The following is a 26,680-nucleotide window of genomic DNA, read 5'->3' as shown; positions in this document are numbered from 1 at the left end:
CCTGTTGGGGGGGTCTGTGTTCACCCCAAACACATAGATCAAAGAAAACTGCACCTAGAAGATGAGTTACTCTTATCCGAGGAATGAGCTTTCCAAAATGTGTGAAAAATGATCCGCAGCTCTGGAATTTTAAATATAGTATCATTGCCTACTTGTGGCTATCGGGGAAATTAATTGGCATGCAGATTATTTCAATATATTGTGATTTTTTAAAAAAAAAGATTTTTTAATACTTGTTCAGATTTTAATCCTCTCTGTATACACTACTGTTCAAAAGTTTGGGGTCACTTATTGTGTTTTAAAGAAAAGCACCTTTTGTGCATTAAAATAACATGAAATGGAGCAGAAATCCAGCGCAGACGGGGTTAATGCTATAAATGACTATTGTAGCTGAAAACGGCTGATTTTTAATGGAATCTCTTCGTAGGCGTACAGAGGCCCTTTATCACTCCCATCACTCCTGAGTTCCAATGGCCCTTTATCACTCCCATCACTCCTGTGCTCCAATGGCCCTTTATCACTCCCATTACTCCTGTGCTCCAATGGCCCTTTATCACTCCCATCACTCCTGTGTTCCAATGGCACGTTGTGTTCGCTGATCCAAGTTTAAGTTTAAAAGGCTAATTGATGGTTAGAAAACCCTTTTGCAATTATATCACAGCCAGAAATATCCTTGTTTTCTATAAAACCAGATAAGTGACCCCAAATTTGTGACTGGTGGCGTTTGGTCTATAAAATCCAATCTCGCATGCTTAGGAATTAAGTTTCCAGCTGCCTTATAAAGCAGAAAATCTAAATCTTAATGGGGAAATCTGTTACTGTATCCTTGAGGACTGCAGTTTAGGAAGTGCTTTCATTACCTTGATTAGAAATGAATAAATTATGCACCGGTGAGTGTGTTTTATTCCTCTCTGGGAAGACTTCTAATTGACATGAGTTCTATATGTTCTCCACGTGAGACATTAAATCACTGAACCCCATTTTTAAAAAAAATGCCAATAGACTTTATCTTTTCCCAGCAGTTCAGCTATTTCACCACAAGGGGGCATATGAGTATTGCGTAAAGGGGCTTGATCAATAATTTAACATTTATTTTTTTTCAGCTAATTTTATTTACATTTTTAATTGGAATTTATAGAATGTTTTTGGCAACACAACCCTTTGTTAATCGGCACGCGAACTGGAAAGTAGTAGAAATGAATTGCGCCTTTTGCTAAACGTGAAATGTAACCATTTGAAACGGAATACACTAAACGTGCTCGAGATTTAAAATATATAAATGCATCTAATATCATGCTGTCTTCCAGAGCCATGACCCTTATTTCCATTAGAAAATCCACTAATTTGGGTATAAAGATGATACATTTATTTTAAAATGTGGAGAATAAGGGAATTCTATCCATCAAGTTTTAAATGTTTGTTCACCAAATTTAATAGAAGTTCATTATTTAATAAAAAAAAATAGTTTTCCATAAAGCATGGGAAATTGTCCCATTTTCCAGAATATAACATACACTATTTATCTAATGACTGTTTATTATTATTATTATTATTATTATTTTCAGCATTGCAGTGTTCTCTGATAAAAATAAGCATTTCTGGAAATTGCTAGAAATATGTGAGGTTAATATTGTTGCATGGATGTTTGCACGATATTCCAGAAGCGTATGTATAACACAAAAGGATTACCTCTTAATGTATCCATTTATTATTATTTATTACTCCTCAAAGTAACGTTCTTAAGGATAATTTTTTTATTTGCCACATAAAAGTATTTTTAGTGATTTTTTTTAAAATGTCTCGTTATTTTATACGTGTGGCTGCTATGTTTTTAAGTGTTAAATATCTTAATTGTTTTTGAACACTGTCTAATAAAATCGTTGCTTATGAATGAGTCCAATAAACAGTCATCAATGGGATCCGCGAATCACGTGCCTTTCTGATCAAATGCTTGGCCGCTCGAAGATACGGATAACGTTATTTTATATCCTCTGCCTGGTTTCATTATATAGTCAATGTCATTTATGATCCTTTTCCACACTGATTCCTGTTTTAGGAAGGGGGACAAAAATATTAAAGTGACCTTTTTTGTCTTCCAATTGTTTTTTTTTTGGGGGGGAAAAATTACTTTTTTGCCAAAAGGCATTTATTTCCCCCTCCTACGGTGAATCCTGATCTTGTAGATCTTTCTAAACCAATTGCCACTACCACCAATATCCCAATCCTGAGTATAACGGGATTCACTGGTGTCTCAAAACAAAAATAAAAAATATATATATTTTTGAAATATATTTTTATGTGTTTTGTAAATGTTCTGCGGCCTGATAAAGTTGCTTCTGTAAAAAAAAACAAAAAAAACCCTGTAAAAATAATTCTATAGATCAGAACATGTAAGCAGAGGCGTATGTATGTTGGGATCCTTTATTTTACTGTATATTTACATTTATTGCACTGGTAATTATGAACCAAAACACAATTATTTATTCCTTCCTGTATTATAATACAAAAATACATTAAAGGGCTGGAAGCGAGTACCTCTCTCTCTCTCTCTCTGTCCAATCAGCACGGGATCTGTTAAGCTTTTGTGTACAAAAACAGATCCCGTGCTGATTGGACAGGGTTTTTACGGAATGACTTTAATATAAAAGAGGGTCACAGGTACTTGCAAAAATATCAGCCCTTTATCTTATATATCCTTTTCTGATTAACCCCTTAAAGACAAAGCCCGTACATGTACGGGCTCAATATGCATTGTTTTCAATGGGTTTAGGGACCGCCCATTGTCCTTAAGGGGTTAACTTTGTTGTTGTTTACAAACACCCAAGCAGCTTTACGTTTTGGATTTATATTCTATATATGTTGCCTGATTCCACCCCGTTACACAACGATACATTGAATACTTTGGTTATTGAGGTTAAAGAGGGAAGCACTTGTTGGCTGGAAGGGGATTCATCCGGTTCGCTTAATGTTTTGTTCCGGATTGTCGGCTCTGTCGGAGATCCCATTCCAAAGCGGCCTCTTAATCAGTAATGGCTTCTGACCTTCTCAGTTCCAGGACAGAAGTACGGCGGCCACCACGCAGAGAAGGAAAGAATGGCCCACGGCAACGCTGGGAGCTGACGAGGCTGCGATTGGAAGAGAGCACAGATTGTCATAAGATCCATCCTCTGCGTATGATCATGTGTACTGTAGCATGTTGCTTTTCCACATACAACCTCACACCGCTAATCACTGGTCCTGTTAGCCTCCTCGGTTTCCTCTTAATGTGAAGTTAGAGGTACCACCCGAGGCGGTGGTAGATAAGTGGAACAGCCACCCAAGCGTGGGATAGGCATATGGCTCCTGAATCTAAGACGAGACCACCGACTGATTAAGGTTTGAGTCTCTACTTCAGGAAAAACCGGTGACTGGACGGGGGCCGAATGGGGCAAATTCTATGTTTTAAAGATATTTTCCTGCAATAACTCTTCTGTACAGTTTGACTTATTACTAAAAGATGCTGTTTGATTTTAGGCAACCCAAATAGTGTACATGAACAAATGAATAGACTTACTTGTCTTTATGGTAACGCTCTGCGTAGTCAGAGATTCCCTGACACCACCTGTAAGCCCTAGGCCGAGCCTGTCTAGGTCGGACTGCTTCTGTGCCCTGATCCATGCGTTCACTACTGTATTGGTCTCCTGGTTCTTCAGGTCTTCAACATTACTACCAAGTAACCCTTTCACATCATCCACTGTTAAGTTCTGCAAGACAATAATAGACAAGATTATTGCTGTACATATGTGTATCCAGTCCAGAAAACACATTACCATAAATGGTTGCAGGTTCTGCAAGACCATGCCCATATATGGATATAGATGGCACAATGACATGCCCATATATGGATATAGATGGCACAATGACATGCCCATATATGGATATAGAAGGCACAATGACATGCCCATATATGGCAATGGTCCCACAAGGTCATTCGTATGCTCTGTTCTGGATCTATGACATGTATATAAATATATATTAATGTTACATGTTTCCTAAGAAAATAACCACAATTTATTTGATATATTCTTTAATAATAATAATAATTATATATATATATATGTGTGTGTCTGTATATTGATTCAAAAAAATATATTATAATGCTATATACCGGTATATATATTTTTTTAATGTGTTGGATTCTCATATATATATATATATATGTTTTTGGATCTTATGTTCTGTACTCACCATTATCGAGCTTGGTTTTAACTTGATAAATGTCCCGATGTCCATGTTAACTGATTTAAGAGCTAAAGCCTTCAGATCTGCAGGTGGGGCCCCGCCTGACACATGACCCAAAAAAACAGAATTATCAATCGTTTTTTTTTTAAAAAAAAACCACAACATTTTTCAGTACACTGCGATAGGTATAGACGTTAGATACCTAAATACATATACATTTTCTTGCCGTTGTTAATGAATATTAAGAGATATTTTTTTAGAGTATTCACACCCACTATTATTCAAATCATTATAATATAATTATATTATAATAATAATATATAATATGTCTGATAATTTTTGCTTATTGACTACACATTGGATTCTTGTTTTGATCTTTTTGTACCCAAAATCTTAATATTTCTGGGCTGTTCTGCTTACCTAGATAGGGCTTTATAAGGCCGTAGTAGATGGCTGCATTATCTGTCATGTTCGCATAAGCTGCTTTGGCCGTAACATACAAAGCGTCCTTCGTGGTCTGGTTACAAGCGGATATGTCCAGTGCTTGGGATCCACTGGTAATCAAAAATGTATAAATACAGTTTTAAAAAACAAAAACTTAACAATATTTTTTTTAAAAAAAAATCTGAAGCTCAGAATAGATATATATATATATAAAAAGATTTTTAATGTTACCGGATTGCTTCTGGGGTGATAAGGTTCAGCTGGGAGCTGCTCAGAAGGCAGACGTATTTACTGCCAATGGCCTCCAAGGCTCCAGAACTGATATTTTTGGCTGAGTCGACATATTTGCCAATATATAGTGTAGCCTGTAATGTGAAGAACCATAAAAAAAATGTTTTGTACATAAACAAAGGATCTACAACAGTAGAAAACAATGTAAAGTCATTCTGGGATATTTAAACGGAGAACTTCCAGACAAGGCAAAGCCGTGTAACCCAAACACAAAAAGTCTCCATTAAAGACAGAAAAACCTCAAACGCAAGTTAAGTTCTCCCCCGCGCGATGACATCAGACGTGAGCATGAGTTGCATCAGCAATATGTCATACATATCACCGGATGTCACAAATTACATTGTCACTGATGTAAAAATGACCTCATCAGGTGACACAATGGACCCACCCTGCCAATAAGGTGCTTCTCTTTGTTAATGAAGGAATGGAACAGCTGTTTGGTTAGGTAGGAATGAAAAGAATACCAACCAAAAGTCCCACTTTTCACGGGACAGTCCTGCTTTTCCAGGGCTGTCCCAAGTAGCTGCACTAATGTACCACAAGTGTTGCCAGGTGGCCCTCAGGTTAGGGTGAGTGGGTACACCACCACTTATAGGGGCCGGCCCTGCACATCCTCACCTCTTACCACACCCTCCTTACCATACACCACACACCCCATCGTGTATAAATAACCCCCTAAATCTTACACGTAGCTAATAGTTTTAAATTCAGACATAGTGAAAGATGGCGTTGTGATTGAATAATTTGCGGTTGTGTTTAATTAGGTCTTTGCGTCACATACCAGAGTATTTGCCGGTCCCGTGGCCAGTAAACGGCTTAGCGTGTCCACCGAAGTTATATTCCATTTCTTAATGTCCGCTTCCCCGCAGAGAAAGGCGATGGCATCCAAGTCAGGGATCACGCTTTCAGGATAACCTCCAGGGTAGAGCTGTAGAAAGACATAGATCATTCCTCCAATATCTATTATCTAGAAATGTACAGAAACGGGGCATTTCCCCTACACGAAGAACATTAAGATTGGAACGTCGGGATGTTCTATGTTCCGCGGATCTCCTCCGGTAAATAGTCACCTGGTCCAACTTGTTCTTCAGGACTTGGAGCTGTTCCTCCGTGAAGGGTTTACTGCTGAGGTCCGGGAGGAAATCTGCCAAAAGTGTGTAATTCAAACAGGCTTCTAATTGAGCGGCAGTATAATACAGGGGGAGGAGGGGGTCCTTGATGTTGTCGGCTGTGATTTGCTTGCCGGCCTCACAAGCTAGGAGACAGAATAAAGAGATAACATCAGATCATGTTGAGTTGAGTCTTGAACGATGTCCATCAGAGATTCCGCTGGCCAACCATAAACAGATATAGGTCTCCTAAATGAAACAAAATATCTCCCTAGCGTGTAATATGTGGGTAAATATTTGACATGAATTAAAGAAACCAAATTCTAGCTCCTAATATCCACTGCGCTGCCCACCCTGTAGGATCTAGGTTGGGGGGGGTCACCATAATCTCTACAGGTATCTCTAAAGCTACTGGTTGCTACTGGTCTTCCAATGAGTAGATGTTGAGCAATCGCACCACACCATCGTTGGTGGTACTTAGAAACTTAAAACCATAAATGAAGTATAAAATATGTCTTTAATCCCTAAAATTCCACGTCTTTTGATACATTTTCCTAGAAGCTGATCATTAACGAGACCACCGCTATAATCTGTTGGGCTCACCAGCGGTGCTCCGTGCTGTTCTTGCCCCGGTCTTTAGGTTCTTCACGATGGCGGAAAACTGGTTCCTTGATAGGCTTGACGTTTCCACGGCTTCCTTCATCCAAGACGTGAAGTCACCCTGTGTATGGAGACACCTCGTCACTTATACATTCAGGACGAGAAGAAATACAACGGACGCCTAACTGGACCGGGCTAAATAGTGGCCGGCTTGCCTAATTCTATTAAACCGCTCGATCCCAGAGCACAAAGACGGACCTTAACATTAAATCCAACCCTAAAAGGAATTATATAAAGGGAGAAAATATATAGAGCCGTAATCTGATGAAAAGTGGGGCAAAAATAAAGCACATCGGATTGGTTGCTAGGGCGATAGCACCACTTTTTATTGTTTTGCCCCAGATATCCCTTTATTGAACTACGTATAGCTTATTGTTTTTTAATAAAGTATATTATTATATATGTATGAAATTTATATAAGATTTATACATTGTTTAGAACTGTTTATACCATTATATAGATTTATTTCCTCAACCGAAATGAAATATTTAGGATTTAGGAAGAACGACTGATCCGCATTTAGGTTATGGTGGCCACTGGACTCGGATACTTACGTTGGGAATTTTTGTTAAAATGTCCTTGTTCAATATCCCGTTCAGACTTCCTAGATTTTTGAGTATGGTTTTTGACCATTTCGATGGTGGCCTTGAAAAAAACAAACAAAAAAAGAATATAAATATAACAATGTTTTATTGGCTGATACCCCTGCTTGAATACAGGTGACTCAGTTAAGCTTATCTTTTAAAAATGACATGTCAAGGTTTCCGTGAGGACCGGCATTAGAGTGATTTGTGTAACACATTTACATCGCGCATCATTTAGAACGTTTCCCAGGTATGTTGATAAACTACCCCCCCCACCCCACTTACCCAAATGTAGAGTTCCCCTTGAGCAGGACGGCTTGGATGGCTTTTTCTTGCTCGGCGCTGAAGGATTTGCACTTGGATAACTGCACCAGTAAGGCGTCGGAGCAGTTCTCGATATAGGTTGCGTTCAAGTCGCAAACCAGCTGACCCAGCACAGTTACGGTCTCGTCGGTGAGCGTGGCGTTGGTGACGTTCTGTAGGGAATAAGCAATGGACATCAAGGTGGTCAATACTAGGTCATGGGCGACATATGGGAACCTAGAGTAGCTTTTCTTCTTAGCCCTTAAAACAACAACTATATGTACCTGGACCCAATAAACTCAATATATTTCATCTGTTTCTTATGCATTGTTCCACCTTTTAATGGTTTTGAAGCTCAACGAGGTCATCCATGTTGCAGTATGATGTCATTGCTTGACGGATACCTCGTTGGACCCATTGGTAGAACTGCGACTTGTACTTTAATGATGGAGGGGAAGCTACTAAAAAAATCAACGTCAACCCAGCTGACGCTCGGGCCAACATGGCGGGCTGAACCCGTTGAAATATAAGCTTACTGGACGCTAAGGGTTCGTGACTCAAAATAAAAACTATTAAAATAGCATAAATTGGGATTAAAACTTTAACTATTTCCATTAGAATAAGTCCCGCGGATACCTTACGGTCTTTGCTTACCATACAGGATAAAGATTCCGCCAGCAAGTTGGTGCGTATTTTGGAATCTTTTTGAAGAATGCTGATGTTGGCCATGCCGACGTTGGTAAAGTAGTTTTTACAGGTTCCGGAGTAATTCTTAGGGCTGTAATATTATAGAACTATTAGATCAGAGAGATACTGCATAGCACAATATATAGCTTATACCTTAATTACGGTATACAAAACATGAACAAAAGTATAATGTTTTGCGTTTACCTAATAAACATTAGGACTTCTTTGGGGTACGTGTCCAGATCCGACTGGGTAACGTTCTTCATGACTTGTCTGGTGAGACAGCTCAGCTGGGGAAAGAAAACAAATAGAAGATAAGAGACTAGAGACTGATGGGGTTTTTTTGGCTATGACAAAGCAAAATCCCATGTTGGGCCGCCATATTGCGGACTCTCAAAAAAAACAAGCCCAAATGGACAAACCTGGTCTTCTCCTAATGGGGCATTCTGGGTTTTCATAGCCTTAGCCAGTGACTTGATTTGGGTTTCATTGAGTTTTGGGATAGAACAAGAGAAACCTTGCAAGACTGAAGGTGAAATCCTGAAATGACAAAGAATACGGTTTTAACCAGATTTAACCCCAAAACATATCAGTCTAAAGCTTCCTTAGAAGCCACTACTCCGAGAATACCTTCTGTTGGTGCCAATGTCTGTCGTAACTTACTAACTTATTGCACATGTAATGGTTGAAAATAATACTTACTTGGTGAAGTTGGTTTCAGAAGCCACTACTTTGTCAAAAAACATGGCTGCCTACAATTCAGAGAAAATTCCGATGGTTACCAACAAGAAGAATAAGCAGAAAGAGGCGTATAATATGCTATTCTGATTAAAAATCATACTAGTAGTCTTGAGTATAAAATTTCTTTACGTGTTCCATTTCTTTGTTCTACGATGTTTAGGGAGTCAAGTCTTCCCTTTAAGAACCGCACATGGTTCCTTTGGCGATGGTTTGGGGTAAATTATGGCGGCCACCTGATGGCGTCAGTGCGGTGGACAACTAGATATGTACGCCCACACGCTAACTTTTCTTCTTCTCACGTAGTCGAGGTGATGCCGGCTGGCGGCCCACCAAGGTGTGCCAGATGGGCAGTCCGGGCCTGGCCCCCTACACTTGTCTATGTCCCTTTGCACAAGGCGTGGGTGCACACTCACTTGGTCTGAAGTCCATGCTTTCTCGTACAGGTCTTGTAAGACAGGCGCCTCTGATTTGAAGACTAACGAGGATTTGGGGATGTAACTGGCCAAGCTGGCTGGGACATTTTTGACAAGGCTGGCTGTATTGGAATTGGCAGCCACAATCTAGATAAAAGAAAACACAAAAAGGAATAACAAATGGAGAACACTGAAAATTTTAAAATAACTATGGGTATAAAAGTAAGGCAGGTCCCGGGAATATACACACATATGTATATATATATATCTACTGTATATACATTTAGTTAAGATCATCAGGGACATCATTTATTTAGACGTTATACAGAAGAAGTCATCTCTAGTGGAGCTAGAGTCTTATCTTGATACATTTTATATCCTGAGCTTGGCAGCAGCATGTGGCAGATCCAGCATTACCTGTTCAATTCCTTCCCTCCTTCCCACCTTCTCACAAATCCTGCTTATTAGACCAATCAAAAACAATCAGCAACTTAACAATCGGGGAATCATAATGGGCGGGGTAAACTTGCAGAACAGGAAGTTACGATGGCTTATTCCATTATATACACATAAGGTGGGGGGGTTTATACATACACATTACGTTGTAATTTGTGAGGCCCACTAAATGGGTTTATTAGTATATTGAACTTAAAAAACATAATGTAAGATCTGCCTTATGCCGTATTTGAAGTAAGACAGTCCCTTTATTATTTTAGAAGGTATCGTACCTGCTTAGCAAACACACTTTTGAGGACAGGCGGTGCGCTGGAGATCTGGGTTACAAACTGGGGATCTTTCAGGGCGTTCACAATAATTTGTGAATCCAGAGATTGCAGTTTTTGGCTCGGTAATCCATTTACTAAACTGCCGAGGGATTCAAGTTCCTTGATCTGTTAAGAGACGGAGGGAAAAAGAATAATTGTACTAATTATAAAAAATATATATATCATTATATAAAACATTTTTAAAATTTAGAACACGTCTAGTCCTAGATAACAAATAGAAAATGAACAAAATAATAATAATGATAATAATAAAAATATATATAATTGATTGCAAATGTTTAAAATGTTTTTAGAACAGCATACAGCGCTGTATACAGTAATGACCCCCAGAGCTCTATACAGTAATAACCCCCCAGAGCTGTATACAATAATAACCCCCAGAGCTCTATACAGTAATAACCCCCAGTGCTGTATACAGTAATATAACCCCTAGCGCTGTACACAGTAATAATACCCCCCCCCAGCACTGTATACAGTAATAACTCAGTATGATAAGGAGTCGGGGTGTTTAGTAGATTGGGGCTCAGATAACAGAACAAGAAAACATCCAACTGGACATCTCTTACCTGGAAGTTGGCCTGTAAGAGCTTGTTCACGATAGATCGGGATTGACCGTTAGTCCATCCGCTCACTTTACTAAGCGTTGGTAGACTGTCTTTCAAATCCTTGTCACTAATTTTATTGATCTGAGACGGAGACAGCCCCACGGCTGATTGATTCAATTCATTAATGGTTTGCGAAGAGAAGTCGTCCAGTTTGCTGACGAGAGACACTGCAACCTGTGAGCAACAACGTATCGTGATAAGCACACCAAATAACATTTACAGGGTGATGGAAAAAGTGTGATTCTGGTGAAAAGTGGTCTCATCACCATGGTGATCAACCAGTGGAAATGGCTCGGACTGGCACACTGGGCGAATGCGTGGGGCCGCACATATCCAGCCATTGGCCACACCTGCGTCACCAGGTGGCCGCTGGCCTGAAAGTGACGGGGCTGCCTCATGATTGCCAGTCCAGCCCTGGGTCCCCTTTTTAAACATTGCACCAAAAACATAAAATAATTCCCCCCCCATAAAGAAATATATCACCATCTACTGAAAAGAGCTCTCAACCTGATCCATTACTGTACAAACCATTCATTTTCTAGACTGGCAATCCTAGAATACAAGCGGCTTTAATACCTGCTGGCAATTTTCCCAAATAATAGTGGAGATATGGCTGCCCTAGACTTGTGCCTCGAAAGAAAGTAACAACATCGATAATTAGTACTATAGAATAGAAATTGCCAACTAACGTGTTTTGGGGTGCCTGGCTAGTTATTATGTGAGATGTAGTAGTACATCCTGGTATGTTACCTGGAGATCCTCAGCTGACGGGGCCGACACAACTTGGCCCGGGGGTACATTGCGGCATTCCTTGTTGATGATTTTGGTCACCTTGAGAGCATCTTTAGAATTTAGCTTTTTAAGAGCTGCTGGGTTTAGGTAGCACAGGAACTTATCAGGGATGCTAGAAGACAAAAACACCACCATTTTTAATAAAATACTCCAGGAGAGGACCCTGCTGAGTTTTTACTCTTTATTAGAAGGTCAAGGGGGGGGGGAATGAGACAGAAGATGGAGGACTGGTTGGGTGAAGATGAGTTGAAGCCAGAGACGTAGAGATCTGGAAGATGGGGCTGTGCAGGTTGTGGATGTGATGAGTACAGATTGTATGTTTCGTTGAACATTTGAAAGAATAAGTAGGGGAGACAACAAGGTAGGGAATTCCCTGCACTACCACCTGGAGAGGCGAGCGGGAAGAGTTGATAACGGCTGAAGAATTCAGGTATTCTGAGGTAGAACAGCTAGAACTGTTAGACATCATCCCTCATATATTTTTTTTTAAGAAACGTAGAGCGTGGGAGAGCGCTGTGTATGAAATAGCTCATTAGCTCATGTTCAGTGGTTGTAATGCTTTCCTGATTTTGTTACCGAGCCCCCTCTGACATATATGAACTGACTGACGGTTTGTTGGTTACCTGGACAGGTTGAAGTTGGGACTGGACGTCAGCAGAGAGGTATAATAAAAAGCCGTGTCCTTGCGGAAGGTGAGTTGACTTGCAAGTTGAACAAAAGATGGATTGTTGGCAAAGAGTTGTTGCTGTAACACAAAAATGGGCATTTCAAGAAACCACACGCGCTAAAACTACACATCTTCTGCTGTTTCTATACACATTATCAGGGCTTTTAGGGCTGTAGAACCCTGCGATCCCCTCATACCCAGCAAACATTCCGAGCTCCTAGAAAAGAGGGGCATCGGGGGAGGAAAGAGGGGCATCAGGGGGAGGAAAGAGGGGCATCAGTGGAGGAAAGAGAGGTACAGGGATTTGAGGCCTAAATATGTTATTTGCGGACACTGGGTGGCTGTGTGTATGCGTGATAAACCTACCTCAGATGCATTAGCAAAAAGAGACAGGTCTTGTTCATTTGTGTAAGTGAAAAACGATCCCATGTTGTTGACAAACCAAGCCGAGGCGTTGACGTCACTGCTGTTATAGCAGGTTATTATGTTTCCTAGAAGGAATTTATGAAATTGAGTATTCATTTGAAAATAATAACAATTTGCTTCGTCTAGCCTGCCCATTTTTTTCTGCATTTAACCTTCTGTTCCATACCGGATTTTAGTACTTCGAGACACAATTGTCTCTCCCCATAACCCTTATTGCTAATCCTAACGACACTTTATTCAGATATGGCTTCCCATCAGAGCTCCATCGTGCTCCACAAAACCAAAAAATAAAGACTCAATGAAACAAAAGTAGCAACGGTGATGTGCGACAGACTCAACCTGACGGACTGAGTGGTCATCCTGAATCATTATGGTGTTAATTTGCCTCTCCTTACCTTTCTGGGCGAGATACGGTTTGATTAAAGATGTATAGACTACTCCTTGATTCTTGATCTGTGGGCGATTAACCTCCATGGTTTTTAGTCTGGGAAAAAATTAAAATAAATGTTGAGCCTAGCGTTGGTCAAGGTTATCTGCATTTTAAGAACCAAACTCAGAGTTATACCCCTTGGGGTAGTAGAACGGCACTGTGGAACCAAGTCTGCTTTTGCTTACATGGCCTGGTAGGAGTTGCATGAGATGTTCTTTGGAATGAGGTTGAGTTGCCCCTCAGTGATCTCCGGAAGAACAGAACTCAGCTGAACTTGGAATAAATGGGACCATTCCGTGCTGTTGAAGGAGTCGATGTCACTGCCAAGGACTTGCAAGGTTTTATTGAAGAGGGTCTGAGATAGAGCCGGGGACACGGAACTCATATTGTTCTGTAAAACAGAAGGATAAAGAATTATAAGTTAAGGTTCGAAGGTAACTTTTGGACAATTACCACTAGAATCCCATTTAGTCGAAAAATAGAATAGGCGAGTGTGCTTGAAAACAGGTGTAATGGTGGGAATGGACAAATCTTCCATTAAACAACACCCCTCCGTCTCCCATGCCTTGTCTGAGTGATGGACAAGCTGGCCATGAGTATGTGGCCCAGTACAATGTGGGCTCTGGATCTTTTGACCTGGAAACGTCCATGAAATCGGAATATTGGCTACAAAAAGCCCAGGGGAGGAAGGACGTGTCGTGCTTCACTTACAGCGGCAACGGCGGCATTCAGGTCAGACAGAAAATTGTACACGTCGGTTTTATTCTGCAACTTCCCCACAATGAGACTGGAGGCGGTCGAGTTAAGTGAAGCCGATGCCACGCTGAAACTCGCCACTTGTGGCAAGGTGAGGACGGATAACGCCTCCAACTGCAAGCAATAAAAATAAAAATTAGCTTAAAAACATTCTAACACGCATGACATAAAACATAGACAACACTTTCCTGCTCTCACGTTACGTTAGTTACTTAAATAGTGCCGCAGGACCTATACGGGACCACGAAAACTCTAAACAATGACATAACTAACACGTGTTAGGGTATAACATGCACAACGAGAAGAGGGCCCTGGTCTTGGAAGCTTACAATCTATTGTCCAACATTCAGCTCTCAGATTCCCAACAATTTGAGTTGATGTTATGTTGATTGAAACCAAGCTGATGAGGAACTACTGGGACTAACCAGGAGTGTTTTGGGAAACTGTGATGTCATCGCTACACATATGACATAACCATTATAGAGAAAGTTGCGCCATGAAGAACAATAGATTATTTTAGAGCTATAGGTGGTGGAAACGATGTTGTAGTCCCAGAGGTGGCTTGGAAACGGAAGGCAAGTCTCAGATGTTCTACAAGTCTGAGAATTCTGCCCATCGATAGAATAAATCAATACTTACGGCATTAAAGTTAGGGTTTAAAGACGCCAAGTCCTGGTAAGATGCCAACTGAGAAAAATTTCCCAAATTCAGATTGATCCATGTGCTGGTGGTGGCGTTAATGGCACAATCTGAGCATAACGAGACAGAAACAAATATTAACATTATATATATATATACCGTATATCACATAGAATAATATCAAATCCATACAGTTGAGCTCTTATATGTTATTAAAAATTAAGGCTCATGGATATAGGGCCAGCAGATTTCTTAGCGCTATTATAATCACACACAATAACAAGAGGGCCCTGCACCTGTGAGCTTACAATCTAGTCGGTGGTTAAGGGGGGGTGAAACAATAGGGGGGGTGAAAAGGATTTCTTGGCCAGTTTGAAGAAGTAAACCCAAATGTGTTTTTTTTATGTGTCTTACTTTCTTTGGAGAGACGAGGTTTTATGAATGATTTATATAAATGTGCTCTGTTGTCTGGCTTCATGTTTGAATATTGAGAGCCCAAACCTTTAATTCTGTAAAGAAAAAATAAATAAATAAATAAATAAATAAATAAATTAATTAATTAATTAATATATATATATATATATATATATATATATATATATATATATTTATAAAATAGTTTTGAAGTCTGCCTAATAGAACATAGCAATAGAAAAAAAATTACACAAAAATTCCCCTATATTAAAAAAAAGAGAGAGACAATATTGTTCTAGGTACTGAAATAAAAAAAGAAGATAAAAAATGAGACAAAATACATAAAAGTCCATAAAATGACTCCAAATTATCCAAAATAAAACACAGAACTCATCCAAATAATTTGTACGAAATTTTGTGGGATTAGCCATACTTACACATTTTGGAAAAAGTTGCAGGAGCTGTTCGGTGGAACGAGGGCCAGCTGTTCCAAGGTGATTGCAGGCAAAATAAAGGCTGTCTGATTCTGGAAAAATTGGGACCATTCCGTACTGTTAAAGGTTGTGATGTTAGAGATGAAAACTTGGATGGTCTTGTTGAGGAGCGCCTGAGATAGAGCCGGGGACGGTAAAGTCTTATTTTGCTGCAAAAAAACGAAGATAAAAGTGAAGTCGAAATGGAGGAGCGAGTCAATGATAGCACATAGTCGTTCTGTTCCAAGACCCCGCGTGAAAGGAGAAGACAGCACCAGGTACCTCCTGAGTGTCTTACATCACAACGTCCATCGCTTATCCTCTCCCAGAGCCCAAACATACACCACCGCTCAAATGTTTGGGGTCACTCAGCGGTTTTAATGGAAAAGGGCTTTTCTAAAGTCGTTTTTTTAAACATAAACTTAAGGGATCAACAGGAGCGATGGGGGTGATAAAGGAGTGATGGGAGTGTAATGAAGAGATTCCTTTAAAAATCAGCCATTTCCAGCTACAATAGTCATTTACAACATTAACCCCGTCTGCGCTGGATTTCCGATCCATTTCATGTTATTTTCATGGACAAAATCTGTTTTGTTTTTTTTTTCAAAAACAAGGACATTTCTAAGTGACCCCAAACTTGCGTATATATATATATATATACCCCTATGCAAAAACACTACACGCCCCAAAGTCGATCTTTTTGGTGGGGAGAAGATATGCCAATGATAGGTACTCAGTGAAACCTAGCAGGAGCGCAGATGGAGATAGGGTAACAATGTAGCATTGTCCTGTTTAGACACCTCAATCAAACAATTAGACAATTTGGGGGACACAAGGGGGGAGAACAGGGGTAAGACCAGATGTACTATAGTCAGCATGGGACAACAGGTTCCTTAAAGCCGGGTAAGACCAACCTGGGCTTCTGCCAAAACCCTTCAGAAACATCTAGTTTAATATTTCCAGCTCCTTCTAGTTGGCCAGAACCTCGGTCATTAGTTTGGAGATTTCCCTTTAAAGCAAAAAGTTGCTTCGGCGAGAGGCTGAAGCAGACGACCCGACTTACAGCATCAACGACGGCATTCAGGTTCACCAGGAAGTTATATACGCCATTTTTATCCTGAAGGGTGTGCAGGATAAGTCCGTGCATCGCCGAATTATTTAGGGCGTCTGATTCTATAGTGATCTTGACCAGCTGTGGTATAGACAGGATAGGCAGGACCTCTACCTATAGAAGAGCAAGAAGAAAAAAATATGTCAGTAAACAAATGCAATGTATTCTATAGAAACATATCTGCCGGCAGATCGGCCCCCATTCGGCCCCCGTCTAGTCGCTCGTTTCTCCTGCTGTAAAGACTCAAACCTTAGTCGTTGGTCTCGTCTTAGATTCAGGAGCCGTATGCCGATCCCATGCGTGTTTAAATTCCCTCTGTGAATTAACCTCCTCTGCTGGGAGGCTGTTCCATTTAACTACCACCCTTACAGTAAAGTAATGTGTGGAACATTTACAAAGTGTTGGAAAGTAGGAGTAATTTTACTGTCATGTATTTCGTTTTGCTTTATCTTGACCTTTCTGAACTTTATATTCACTTTGTACAAATGGATTAGGCGTTTTTATTTACCCAACAATTATCCCTTTTTTTCCATTTCAGTCTGTTCTACAAAAGTGAAAAATGTTGCAAAGTGACATTTTTTTACGATGCGATGGTGCCGTCACTACACAAAAGGACAAAAGACTAGAAATGCCGCCCTTGTTTGTCAGAAACAAAGACTTCAAAGATTTTATTCTGCTCTTCGGTCCTTTTCTTTTTCTTATCCTGTATTAGTCTGTGGATCTCTCACCACTCCAGACAATTCCCATCATGCTCATCAGGACGCACTCTGGTTACTGCTTTTACTGAGGGGATGGTAGATAAGTGGAACAGCCTCCCAGCAGATGTGGTAGAGGGTAATACGGTGAGGGAATTTAAACATGGATGGGATAGGCATACGGCTCCTGAATCTAAGACAAGACCAACCATTGAGACCAATGGAGAACATGGAGTGGGTGGCTGAGGGTGCTGCCTTGGGACAGGCCTAGGGGAGCGACAGGGGTAAATACGTCTCTGATTATATGTAATACAGTAATTGTGCCAGAAATGATGTGAGAAATAAGGGTTCATCTTAAAAAAGAGAATCTGAATGTGTACTTACAACACTAAAATTAGCATTAAGAGCCGTAAACTCGTTTATATCCCCCAACTGTGAGAAGCTCCCGAAATTCTCCACGAGCCACACGCTGCTGTTGACGTTCGCGGCGCAGGCCGAGCCTAATGGGTAGAGAGAGAAAATTGCGTATTAATTATTGATATTAAATATGTTCAGATATTTATATAGTCTTCTTTCTTCTTCTTCTTTTGTCTTCTTTCTTCGTCCGCTTCTCCCTGGAATCTGCTCTCTTGACAAGACCACCTGGAGTACTTCCGCAAAAGGACAGAGCCACGGCGCTCACCATGTGGACAGCCTTTCCTCTTTTGAGGGAGCGCTCAGTGAGGCCTGCCTAGCAGAGCTGACAGCGGGGAGAAGCGGACTAAGAAAGAAGGCTTTAGAAGAAGAGGCAAGAGAAGAAGTAGCTGTTTGGGAAAGGAGATGGGGACATGAACGTGGTCAGAGGAGAAGGTCGGGAGACATTGAGAGAGCGTGAGAGAGCATGAGAGAGCATGAGAGAGCGGGAGAGTGTGAGGGTGTGAAAGCATGAGAGTGTGTGAGAGCATTAGTAAGAGTGAGTGAGAGTGTGAGAGTTAGTGTGAGAGAGTGAGTAAAAGTGATAAATTGTGAGTGTTTTTAGATTTTAAAATATGGGGACGAGGAGTGCCAAATATAGGATCCACCCCGTGTGTCAAATTATCGAGCTACTCCCCTGCGGAAGGGGTTACCGGTATTTAAGTTTTTATAAAAATAGTTTTTCATGAGCATATAAAATATTTGAGAGGAGTGACTTTTTCCTTGTTGGGGAGCATTATGTTGACCATAGGATAAGAGGAAGATGATTAGAGGAAGGTGATTAGAGGAAGGTGCGTAGAGGAAGGTCATTAGAGGAAGATGATTAGAGGAAGGTACGTAGAGGAAGGTGATTAGAGGAAGGTACGTAGAGGAAGATGATTAGAGGAAGGTGATTAGAGGAAGGTGATTAGAGGAAGGTGATTAGGGGAAGGTGATTAGGGGAAGGTGATTAGAGGAAGGTGAGTAGAGGAAGGTGATTAGGGGAAGGTGATTAGAGGAAGGTGAGTAGAGGAAGGTGATTAGAGAAAGGTGGCATTTAATTAATGTGACCCTACATATAAACAAGTTTGACTTTGATGACGTCCTTTACCTGTTACGTTTTTCCAGTTAATGAGGAACGACTTGATGGCAGGATACAGTTCTTGCCTCCTAGAAACTGGCATGTTGTTGAATTCCAAACTGACACCTCTTACCCTGTCAAATAAGAAATTGGATTTAATTAAGACCCACCATGAACAGGATTGAAAGTGCCCATGGAAATCAAACATTTGAACACCCAGACTTCACTATGCACTATTCCCCAACTCCGGGGAGCTTCTCCTGCAGGAAGGGCTAAGCCAGCCCTGTATAATGTATAGTTCATTTATTTAGTGATATACTGATCAAGAACGATCCCTGCATGAACTATACATTAAACAGGCTTGGCTTAGCTCATGGTGTTGGCCCATGAGTCGTGGGGATGAAACGTTCACCTTTATCAACTTTATCAACTCAAAGGTCAACTCAGCCAACGTTGAATTCAGATCCCCAGACTCTGTAATAAATCTCTTTGGATATTTGCGTGCGCTCTCTAGAAATCAGGTTGCATTCTGGGTCGGTACTTACAGTCTTTGGAATCTTCCACATGTGGCATTCTGGGACTGGAGACACTTAAATATGGTCTCGTTGGCCATAGCAAGGAGCGGCTGAAGGGATTGTGTAAACGGCTGAGTCCAGTTTGAAGAACTGTTTGAATCGAGTGCTTTCAACACAAGCGACTGGGCCCCCGTCATCAAAAACGAGCTCCATCTTGGATTTAGCTTGGCCATCTGCTCAACAAAAGAAAGTCCACGATGAGATTTCTCTAAAACACTTGATCATAACAGTTCCTAGCGTCTGCCTGCCATTACGAAACGTATATATTGATTACAAGCAAATATAAAGAATGTTTATTGACTACAATGTTGCAAGCTGACTCCCAAGTGGAAAAGGAAAGCCAAAATTCCTTGTTTTGGACCTGTTTGTGGCCAGATTTTCTCTCTGCGGGGAAGGACCTTTGTGATGAGGACTATAATTTGATATTATTGTCATCTTTTGCTATTATTTGATATTATTGTCATCCTGTGCTTTGTAGAATTGCAAAAAAAGGTAAAGCTCACAGCAATCATGTAGCCCTTTCTATCTTGTAGATAATTAACCCGTAATTGTAATGTTTCGTTGGTTTGCATTTCTTTTTACTCCTTTACTGTCTTATATTGGAGTAACATTGAAGGCTGTATTTCTGCATGCTGACAGTCTCTATGAATTCTGTGTTTTCTAACTGTCTCGCTGTCTCGCTGAATGCTCTCCGTCTGGCTAAGGATTTTTCTCACGGTCTAGCTGAGCTTCCTGTCACTCTCTGGCTGAGCTTCCTGTCACTCTCTGGCTGAGCTTCCTGTCACTCTCTGGCTGAGGGTTCTCCCTTTGTCAGGCTGAGGATTTTTTTCTCACTGTCTGGCTGAGGGTTTTGTCGCTGTCTGGCTGAGGGTTTTGTCGCTGTCTGGCTGAGGGTTTTGTCACTGTTTGGCTGAGGGTTTTGTCACTGTTTGGCTGAGGGTTTTGTCACTGTCTGGCTGAGACTTCTCCCTCTGCTTGGCTGAAGGTTCTCTCACTGACTGGCCAAGGGCTCTACCTCTCTCTGGCTGAGGGCTTTTTCCCCCATTGTCTGGCTGAGGGTCCTCTGGTGGTCTGTCTGAGGAGTTTTCCCACTGTCTGGCTGAGGTTTTTTTCCCCCACTGTCTGGCTGAGGGTCCTCTGTGCCTGACGATTTTTCTCACTGTATGGCTGAGGGTTTTGTCACTGTCTGGCTGAGGGTTCTCCCTCTCTCTGGCTGAGGTTTTTTCCTATTGTCTGGCTGAGGGTCCTCTGGTGGTCTGCCTGAGGATTTTTCTCACTGTATGGCTGAGGGTTTTCTCACTGTCTGGCTGAGGGTTCTCCTTCTCTCTGGCTAAGGTTTTTCCCTCACTGTCTGGCTGAGGGTCCTCTGGTGGTCTGCCTGAGGGTTTTCCCTCACTGTCTGGCTGACGGTCCTCTGGTGGTCTGCCTGAGGGTTTTTCCTCACTGTCTGGCTGAGGGTTTTTTTCCCTTCTATCCGGCTGAGAGTTCTTCCTCCCTCTTCCCTAGGTTTCTTTGTGAAATGTGGTGTTTGTGACCGTTTAAGTCGTTGTACAATATGCCTATACTATTCCATTAATGTTAAGGTAATAAATCAGATTCCGGAGAGAAAATCAAACCAAAACCCAAGGTTCTAAAAAAAGAATTATTTTCATGCTGGAGTCTGCAATTCATGTGTGAAAAAAACAACAAGCCTAAAACTGCCCCTCCTTTAAGATGACATTTCAGGCCCGAACATGTGACAGGCTCATTTATTTCAAGAATAACATCTGGTGTCACAAAGAAAACGTTTGCCTCCAGCGTTCATTAGTCCTTTATTCTTTGCGTGCAAAAGGATGTATCTATCGACAAACCTGTTATACGACCTGGAATTTCTCATACAGTGTGTAGAGCAGTTATGAAACCTCATCGGGCTCATATATATATATATATATATATACTGTATATATAGCCCCAAGGAGAGGTGGTTAAGGTCTCATACTTTTGGGGTAACTAAGGTTGAGTAGCCCGAAGAGCGGGTTGGGTTGGTTCTCCATCTCATTTTCAGAGAGTGGGGACCGGGTTTTCTTTTATGTCGGCGGAGTTACAGGTAATTACGCTCACCTGTTGCATGCTAACATGACTTTGTACACCTGAAAGAAGCTCTGTGTACACAGGCTGGTGACGCCAGACGCTTCAAAGGAGTTCGTTGTAGAGAGAGATGCATTTGAGGTGCGAAGAGCAAATATCAAATGGTCATGAAATGGGCTTTGGAGAGTCTACAACGTTATCTCAGACAACACTCCATTATGTATGGTTCAATCAGGGCCAGTCTGGACACCCACTGAGGTCCGCCTTATCGTAATGAATAAAGAAGCCAGGAAGATGCAACTTTCCTTCAAACTCCCAGTTTAGTGAATATTCCCTTATGTGTGAATGAGCGCTAAGGCTGACGGCATCCTACCTGGGCATTGAGAGAGGACACCACCACTTTGGCTTTGTTGGCATCCAGTTTGGAGAAGAGCAAGGCTGCGTACGCAGGATCTAGAGCCATTATTGTCTCATTGTTATAACAGCCAGACAAAGTCACAAGGAAGTCATCGGGGAGGCTGCTGAGTTCTGAGGACTGACGAAAAAAGAACATACAATTGGTTACATGTCGTGTAACGTATCATTTCTGTGTTCTGCACTTTCAATTGTTTGATAAACCCCAAACTATCAAGCTGTTTGTATCTCCGTCTAGCCATCTGTCTGTCTGTCTGTCCCATCTGTTGGACCACCAACTATCTCATTTTTTATGTTGGATTTAATTAAATATGTTTTTTTAACCAATGTTCTGCTTTTTCTTTTCCCAAGCTTGAAAAATATGACTAAAAGCAGAGTATCATACACGCCATTGAAGCATCACAGAAGCTAAAAGTTGCAGATTCATCTCCAACGCTTCACAGAAGCTGAAAATACCCCTGGTGTAAGGAAAATACCCCTGGTGTAAGGAAAAACACCCTGGTGTATGGGCTCTCTCCCCCGGATATTGTCCAACCAGTGTCACCAGTATCCAATGACCCAAAGTAATTCTTCTGCCTTTTAAACCCATTATATGGTGTGTGGGGGAGGGGTTGGTGTCCTACACAAAGACTACTTACCTTTGCACAAGCATAGACATTGAATGTTGGCTTGCACAGGTCCATCATGTTTATACTGTAAGAGAAAATGTAGTGTTACATTGGTAATCCCGGTGTACATAATCCATGGCATTTTCGGTGAGCTCCGTAGTGGGTCATACATGAAATTAAAGTCCTGCACTGGAAGACAGACGCTTGGGGAGAGATATTTGAGGTGGACCTATACAAAGTAACCTTCCTACATGTCAAAAGTGCTGAAATGCAATGACTTTTTTTACTGGAGCTTTTCTTTAATATTCTGGAACTTTGGCCAAAGCCTGTTTGTAAAGTTTTTTTTTCTATAACGCGTTCATTCAAGAAGAGCGGAGCTTGGATCTTGGTTGCTAATGATTTGGGCGACCATTGTTGGCACTTGTGGTTAATTAATATGATCATCTATTGGACAAGCATATCTGTGGACTCCTGCGCTTTGGTTTTAGTATCAGGCCAACTGGAAGGTCCTCCTGGTCAGGTCGAAGGGACAGATTCCAAGTTGAGTTGATGGAATTCCAACTTGAAGGATAAGAGTTCTGATTCACAGGGCAAAGAGGTTGATCCTCCGTACCCTCACGCTCTTAAAACACGGACTGCGACACTAAGAAATGAACTCAGATATATACGTGCAAATCATGTTTACATTTCTTTCCACCAACTCGTCATGACCTTGGGCAGCTCAAGATTACTGACTTTACAGGCAGAGACTCACCCAGCCCAAAGAATTCGACAACAACATTAGCCGTTGAGTAAACAGAATGTGACAGTGTAAGATTTCAGAAGAATTATGTTAAGTGATTTGGCCGGGCGACGCTTTTAATGGTAGCTTTAGAACCTGAAAGGATACTTATCATGCCTTGATGCATTTATAGATGACTTGGGGAAAGAAATAAATTTCATATTTTGGGGCTATTAAAGGTATGTATTTCCATAAGGGATCCATCTTTAAAAAATGTGAAACGGAATTCCAAGTTGACTTTGCCACCACTAGATTTGGCCCAATATGGCAAGCTATTGTATGTAGCATGGGTGCTGGAGGCACAGTTCACCAAGTGCGTTGGAAGCCCTAGAGCTATCCTTGTGGGGCAGTTGGGTGGTTGTTGGCGCTACAAAAACTCCTATCCTACCCTTGGTCTAGACATCAGGTAAGTTGGACCTAGCGAGAAGAAGAACCTTACCCTCCTGCACTTTGGCATGCTTCTGTTTCTGTAGGAAGGGACATAAATGCGTAGTTAGTAATATTCAAAATGTGATCTCAAAACTTCTTAATGCTAATTTTACAATGCAGAATATACCTACCGTTTATAGCCGATATATTACACTGTGGAGAGAAATGAGAAGATATGCTGGATTTAGTGACCACAAACTCAAAAATGGTAATTTTTTGAAACAAACTTTTTCCTAAATATAAATAATATCCCATTTTCTGTAATTTAAGGTTAACGTTGAGTGTAATTAGCTGTGAATATATTGCTGCATGGTCTGCATGCTTAAAAATGAGTTCCAGCCGAGTACAGGCTCAGCCGAGATTTGGCCAAATTGGATTTTGATGGCCACCAAAGTTCTAGGTTATCTTCTGGTCAGACCGGCCAAAAGAGCTCGAAGGATGAATGTTTTTTCTAAGTCCCTACGATGTCCCACAAGTGAGAAAATGCCTGTTCCAGCTCAGAATATTGGTGGAATTAGCAGGCCAATGTTGAACTACAACCATGTTGGGTCTCAGTCAGTCCATTTGACTAGAACCCGCTGCCTGAGGATGTTCGGTGTTGTAGTTTATCGCAATGTCTCATACAGCTGAATTACTGTAACAATTGGATTAGAGAATCGGTACTTACTGCATTGGCAGCGGATGAGAAGACAAGAAGCCCTGCACAGAATTAAAGGTTCAAATTATCAACAACGATTACAAATAGCCTCACAAATTGCCCAAAACCTTTAAACCCTAGTATTATCTACATAAATTCAATGAGTTAACCCAGGGCCGCCATCAGATATCTTGGGGCCCAGTACAAACCTCCTGCTCCATCCCACCCCATGCTATCTTCCACCACTTTGCCCCATGAGGCTCTGACTGCCCCAACCCCTGCTTGCATTAAGACAACCAGGCTCAGGTAGTAGAAAGGGTAGCTGGCCATGAGAGCCAATGAGGGGGGCCAAAATGGACCAAGCGACCTGCTTACTAGTTATTATTTTTCTGAGCTCCTATCTGTCATTTGGAACATTATATATATATTTATCTATCTAATCTATCTATCTATCTATCTATGTATCTATCTAATCTGTCTATCTATCTATCTATCTATCTATCTATCTATCTATCTATCTATCTATCTATCTATCTATCTATCTATCTATCTATTATATATATATATTGAATTTCAGAGAAGACTTACCAATCACAAGATGCATCACCAATAACTGTAGTGTATTTTCCATTGTTGTAACCGTCTGGCACGTCTATGAAAAACAAAACAAAATAGATATAATAGTAGATAGAAATAGATAGAATAATAATAGATAGAACTAGATATAACAATTTATATAATAATAGATAGAAATAGATAGAATAATAGATAGAATAATATAAATAGATAGAATAATAGATAGAATAATATAAATAGATATAATAATAGATAGAAATAGATAGAATAATAGATATAATAATATACATAGATATAATACTAGATAGAAATAGATAGAATAATAGGTATTATTTGTAAAGCAGAGGGGTAGAGTTAATTTCCCATTCTTTTGGGAGAAAACATTTAAATATCCGGTCTCACACCAGAAATATGAAAGAAAACGGAATTATAGCAACCAGATATTTCTGTATAAAATTTCATATAATTTGGGAACAATTTCTACATAGCTGTTTTTTTCAGGTTTTTTAAAGTATGTTGGAGCTATTCAATGTTACGGCAAACAAAGAAACATGAGATAGCAGATCGGCCCCATTCGGCCCCCGTCTAGTCTGCCCGTTTCTCCTGCTGTAAAGACTCAAACCTTAATCAGTCGTTGGTCTCGTCTTAGATTCGGGAGCCCAATACCTATCTCATGCATGTGTAAATCCCCTCACTGTATTGTCATCTACCACTTCTGCTGGTAGGCTGTTCCCTTTATCTACTACCCACTCAAATCACTAAGGAAATTGATGCAGAGATTGTACTTAAAATCCAGACAAAATATATATATATATATATTTGAATACAGATAAAGACCTGGATTTTCAGCAGTCACCCCATTTGTATATTTTTGTTATCTTCTTATTTTTCATATTTCATATTTGTTTAAAATTGTCATTTCATTCCAGGACCAAACTAACGCATATGCAAAATGGAAACAGTAAACTGGAAAGGTTCTTATAAATATAATGTAATTAAAAAATATTAATAATAATAAAAAAACCCACTTAAAACAGGGTACACTGGATATAGAAAAGGTGTTATCTGTGTTATTTTAAAAAGACTGAGAAACACAAAATCCAATAATATAGAAACAAATAATTTGATCGCAGATAAGACCCCTTTTCCTGATGTTTCCTCACTGTATTAGCCTCTTCTGCTGGGAAGCTGTTCCACTTATCCATCACCCTCTCAGTAAAAAAATTGTTTTATTCTATTCCATGTAAGCCTCTGACCCTCTAGTTTTAGATTCCGGTCTCTTGTTGTTTGTTAAACCCCTTTATGTATTTAAACGTCTCTCTCCCATCCCCCCCTCTCATACATAAAAAAAATTTAAAAATTGTACAATACAAAAAAAAAAATCATAGTAAAAAAATTCTAATGAAATGATATTTTCTATTTTGTAGCTATAAAGAAAAAAAAAGGTTTTAAACCTAGGGCTTTTGGTAAATAACCTCATCATGCATCAAGCATACCTGTCCCGCAGCTGCCAGCCGGATGATGTAGATACTGGCTGCTGCAAGCAATGGATTTGCAGGTAATATAGCAGGGTGGGGTTGCAGCGGCTGTCACTACGATGTGAAACCTGAACGTCAAACACACCTTGCCCTTCCTTCCGTAGATGAGCATCAACAGAAAGGAATGTTCCATTTCGGGGTCCTAAGTCACGTTGCGAAAGACCAAAAAAAAAAAGCCTACGTCTTGTAAGCCAAGCGCCCGGCCTCGGTCAACTCTTCTCATTATTAGATGCGTATGAGAGATCATGGAACGCCCTTTATGGGACTAATGGTGGACCATCTCACCTGGCTTAACG

General features: G+C 40.6%; 1 protein-coding gene across 1 annotated transcript; it reads right to left on the bottom strand.

Moving 5' to 3' along the window:
* Positions 1-3,249: 3,249 nt before the first annotated feature.
* On the bottom strand, positions 3,250-26,389 carry LOC128501813 (uncharacterized). The gene is made up of 36 exons (XM_053471443.1): positions 26,343-26,389; positions 24,859-24,922; positions 24,301-24,332; positions 23,765-23,786; positions 23,644-23,671; positions 22,454-22,508; positions 21,775-21,936; positions 19,305-19,507; positions 18,790-18,893; positions 17,631-17,746; positions 16,504-16,665; positions 15,405-15,610; positions 14,968-15,062; positions 14,554-14,663; positions 13,870-14,028; positions 13,344-13,549; positions 13,124-13,212; positions 12,669-12,793; positions 12,259-12,380; positions 11,594-11,747; positions 10,805-11,017; positions 10,182-10,343; positions 9,454-9,600; positions 9,002-9,051; positions 8,722-8,839; positions 8,504-8,589; positions 8,267-8,390; positions 7,595-7,785; positions 7,280-7,370; positions 6,669-6,786; positions 6,027-6,211; positions 5,738-5,884; positions 4,897-5,030; positions 4,642-4,775; positions 4,228-4,322; positions 3,250-3,743 (listed from the first exon to the last, which is right to left on the bottom strand). Exons 2-36 carry the CDS (start codon positions 24,899-24,901, stop codon positions 3,510-3,512), a joined length of 4,422 nt encoding a protein of 1,473 aa, XP_053327418.1. The 5' UTR covers positions 24,902-24,922; positions 26,343-26,389; the 3' UTR covers positions 3,250-3,509.
* Between the last annotated feature and the right edge of the window lie 291 nt (positions 26,390-26,680).

This window comes from Spea bombifrons, chromosome 7 (assembly GCF_027358695.1).
Source record: "Spea bombifrons isolate aSpeBom1 chromosome 7, aSpeBom1.2.pri, whole genome shotgun sequence".
Classification (NCBI taxonomy): domain Eukaryota; kingdom Metazoa; phylum Chordata; class Amphibia; order Anura; family Pelobatidae; genus Spea; species Spea bombifrons.
Note: the sequence above shows the minus strand (reverse complement) of the source record. Positions and strands in the feature narration are given on the sequence as shown.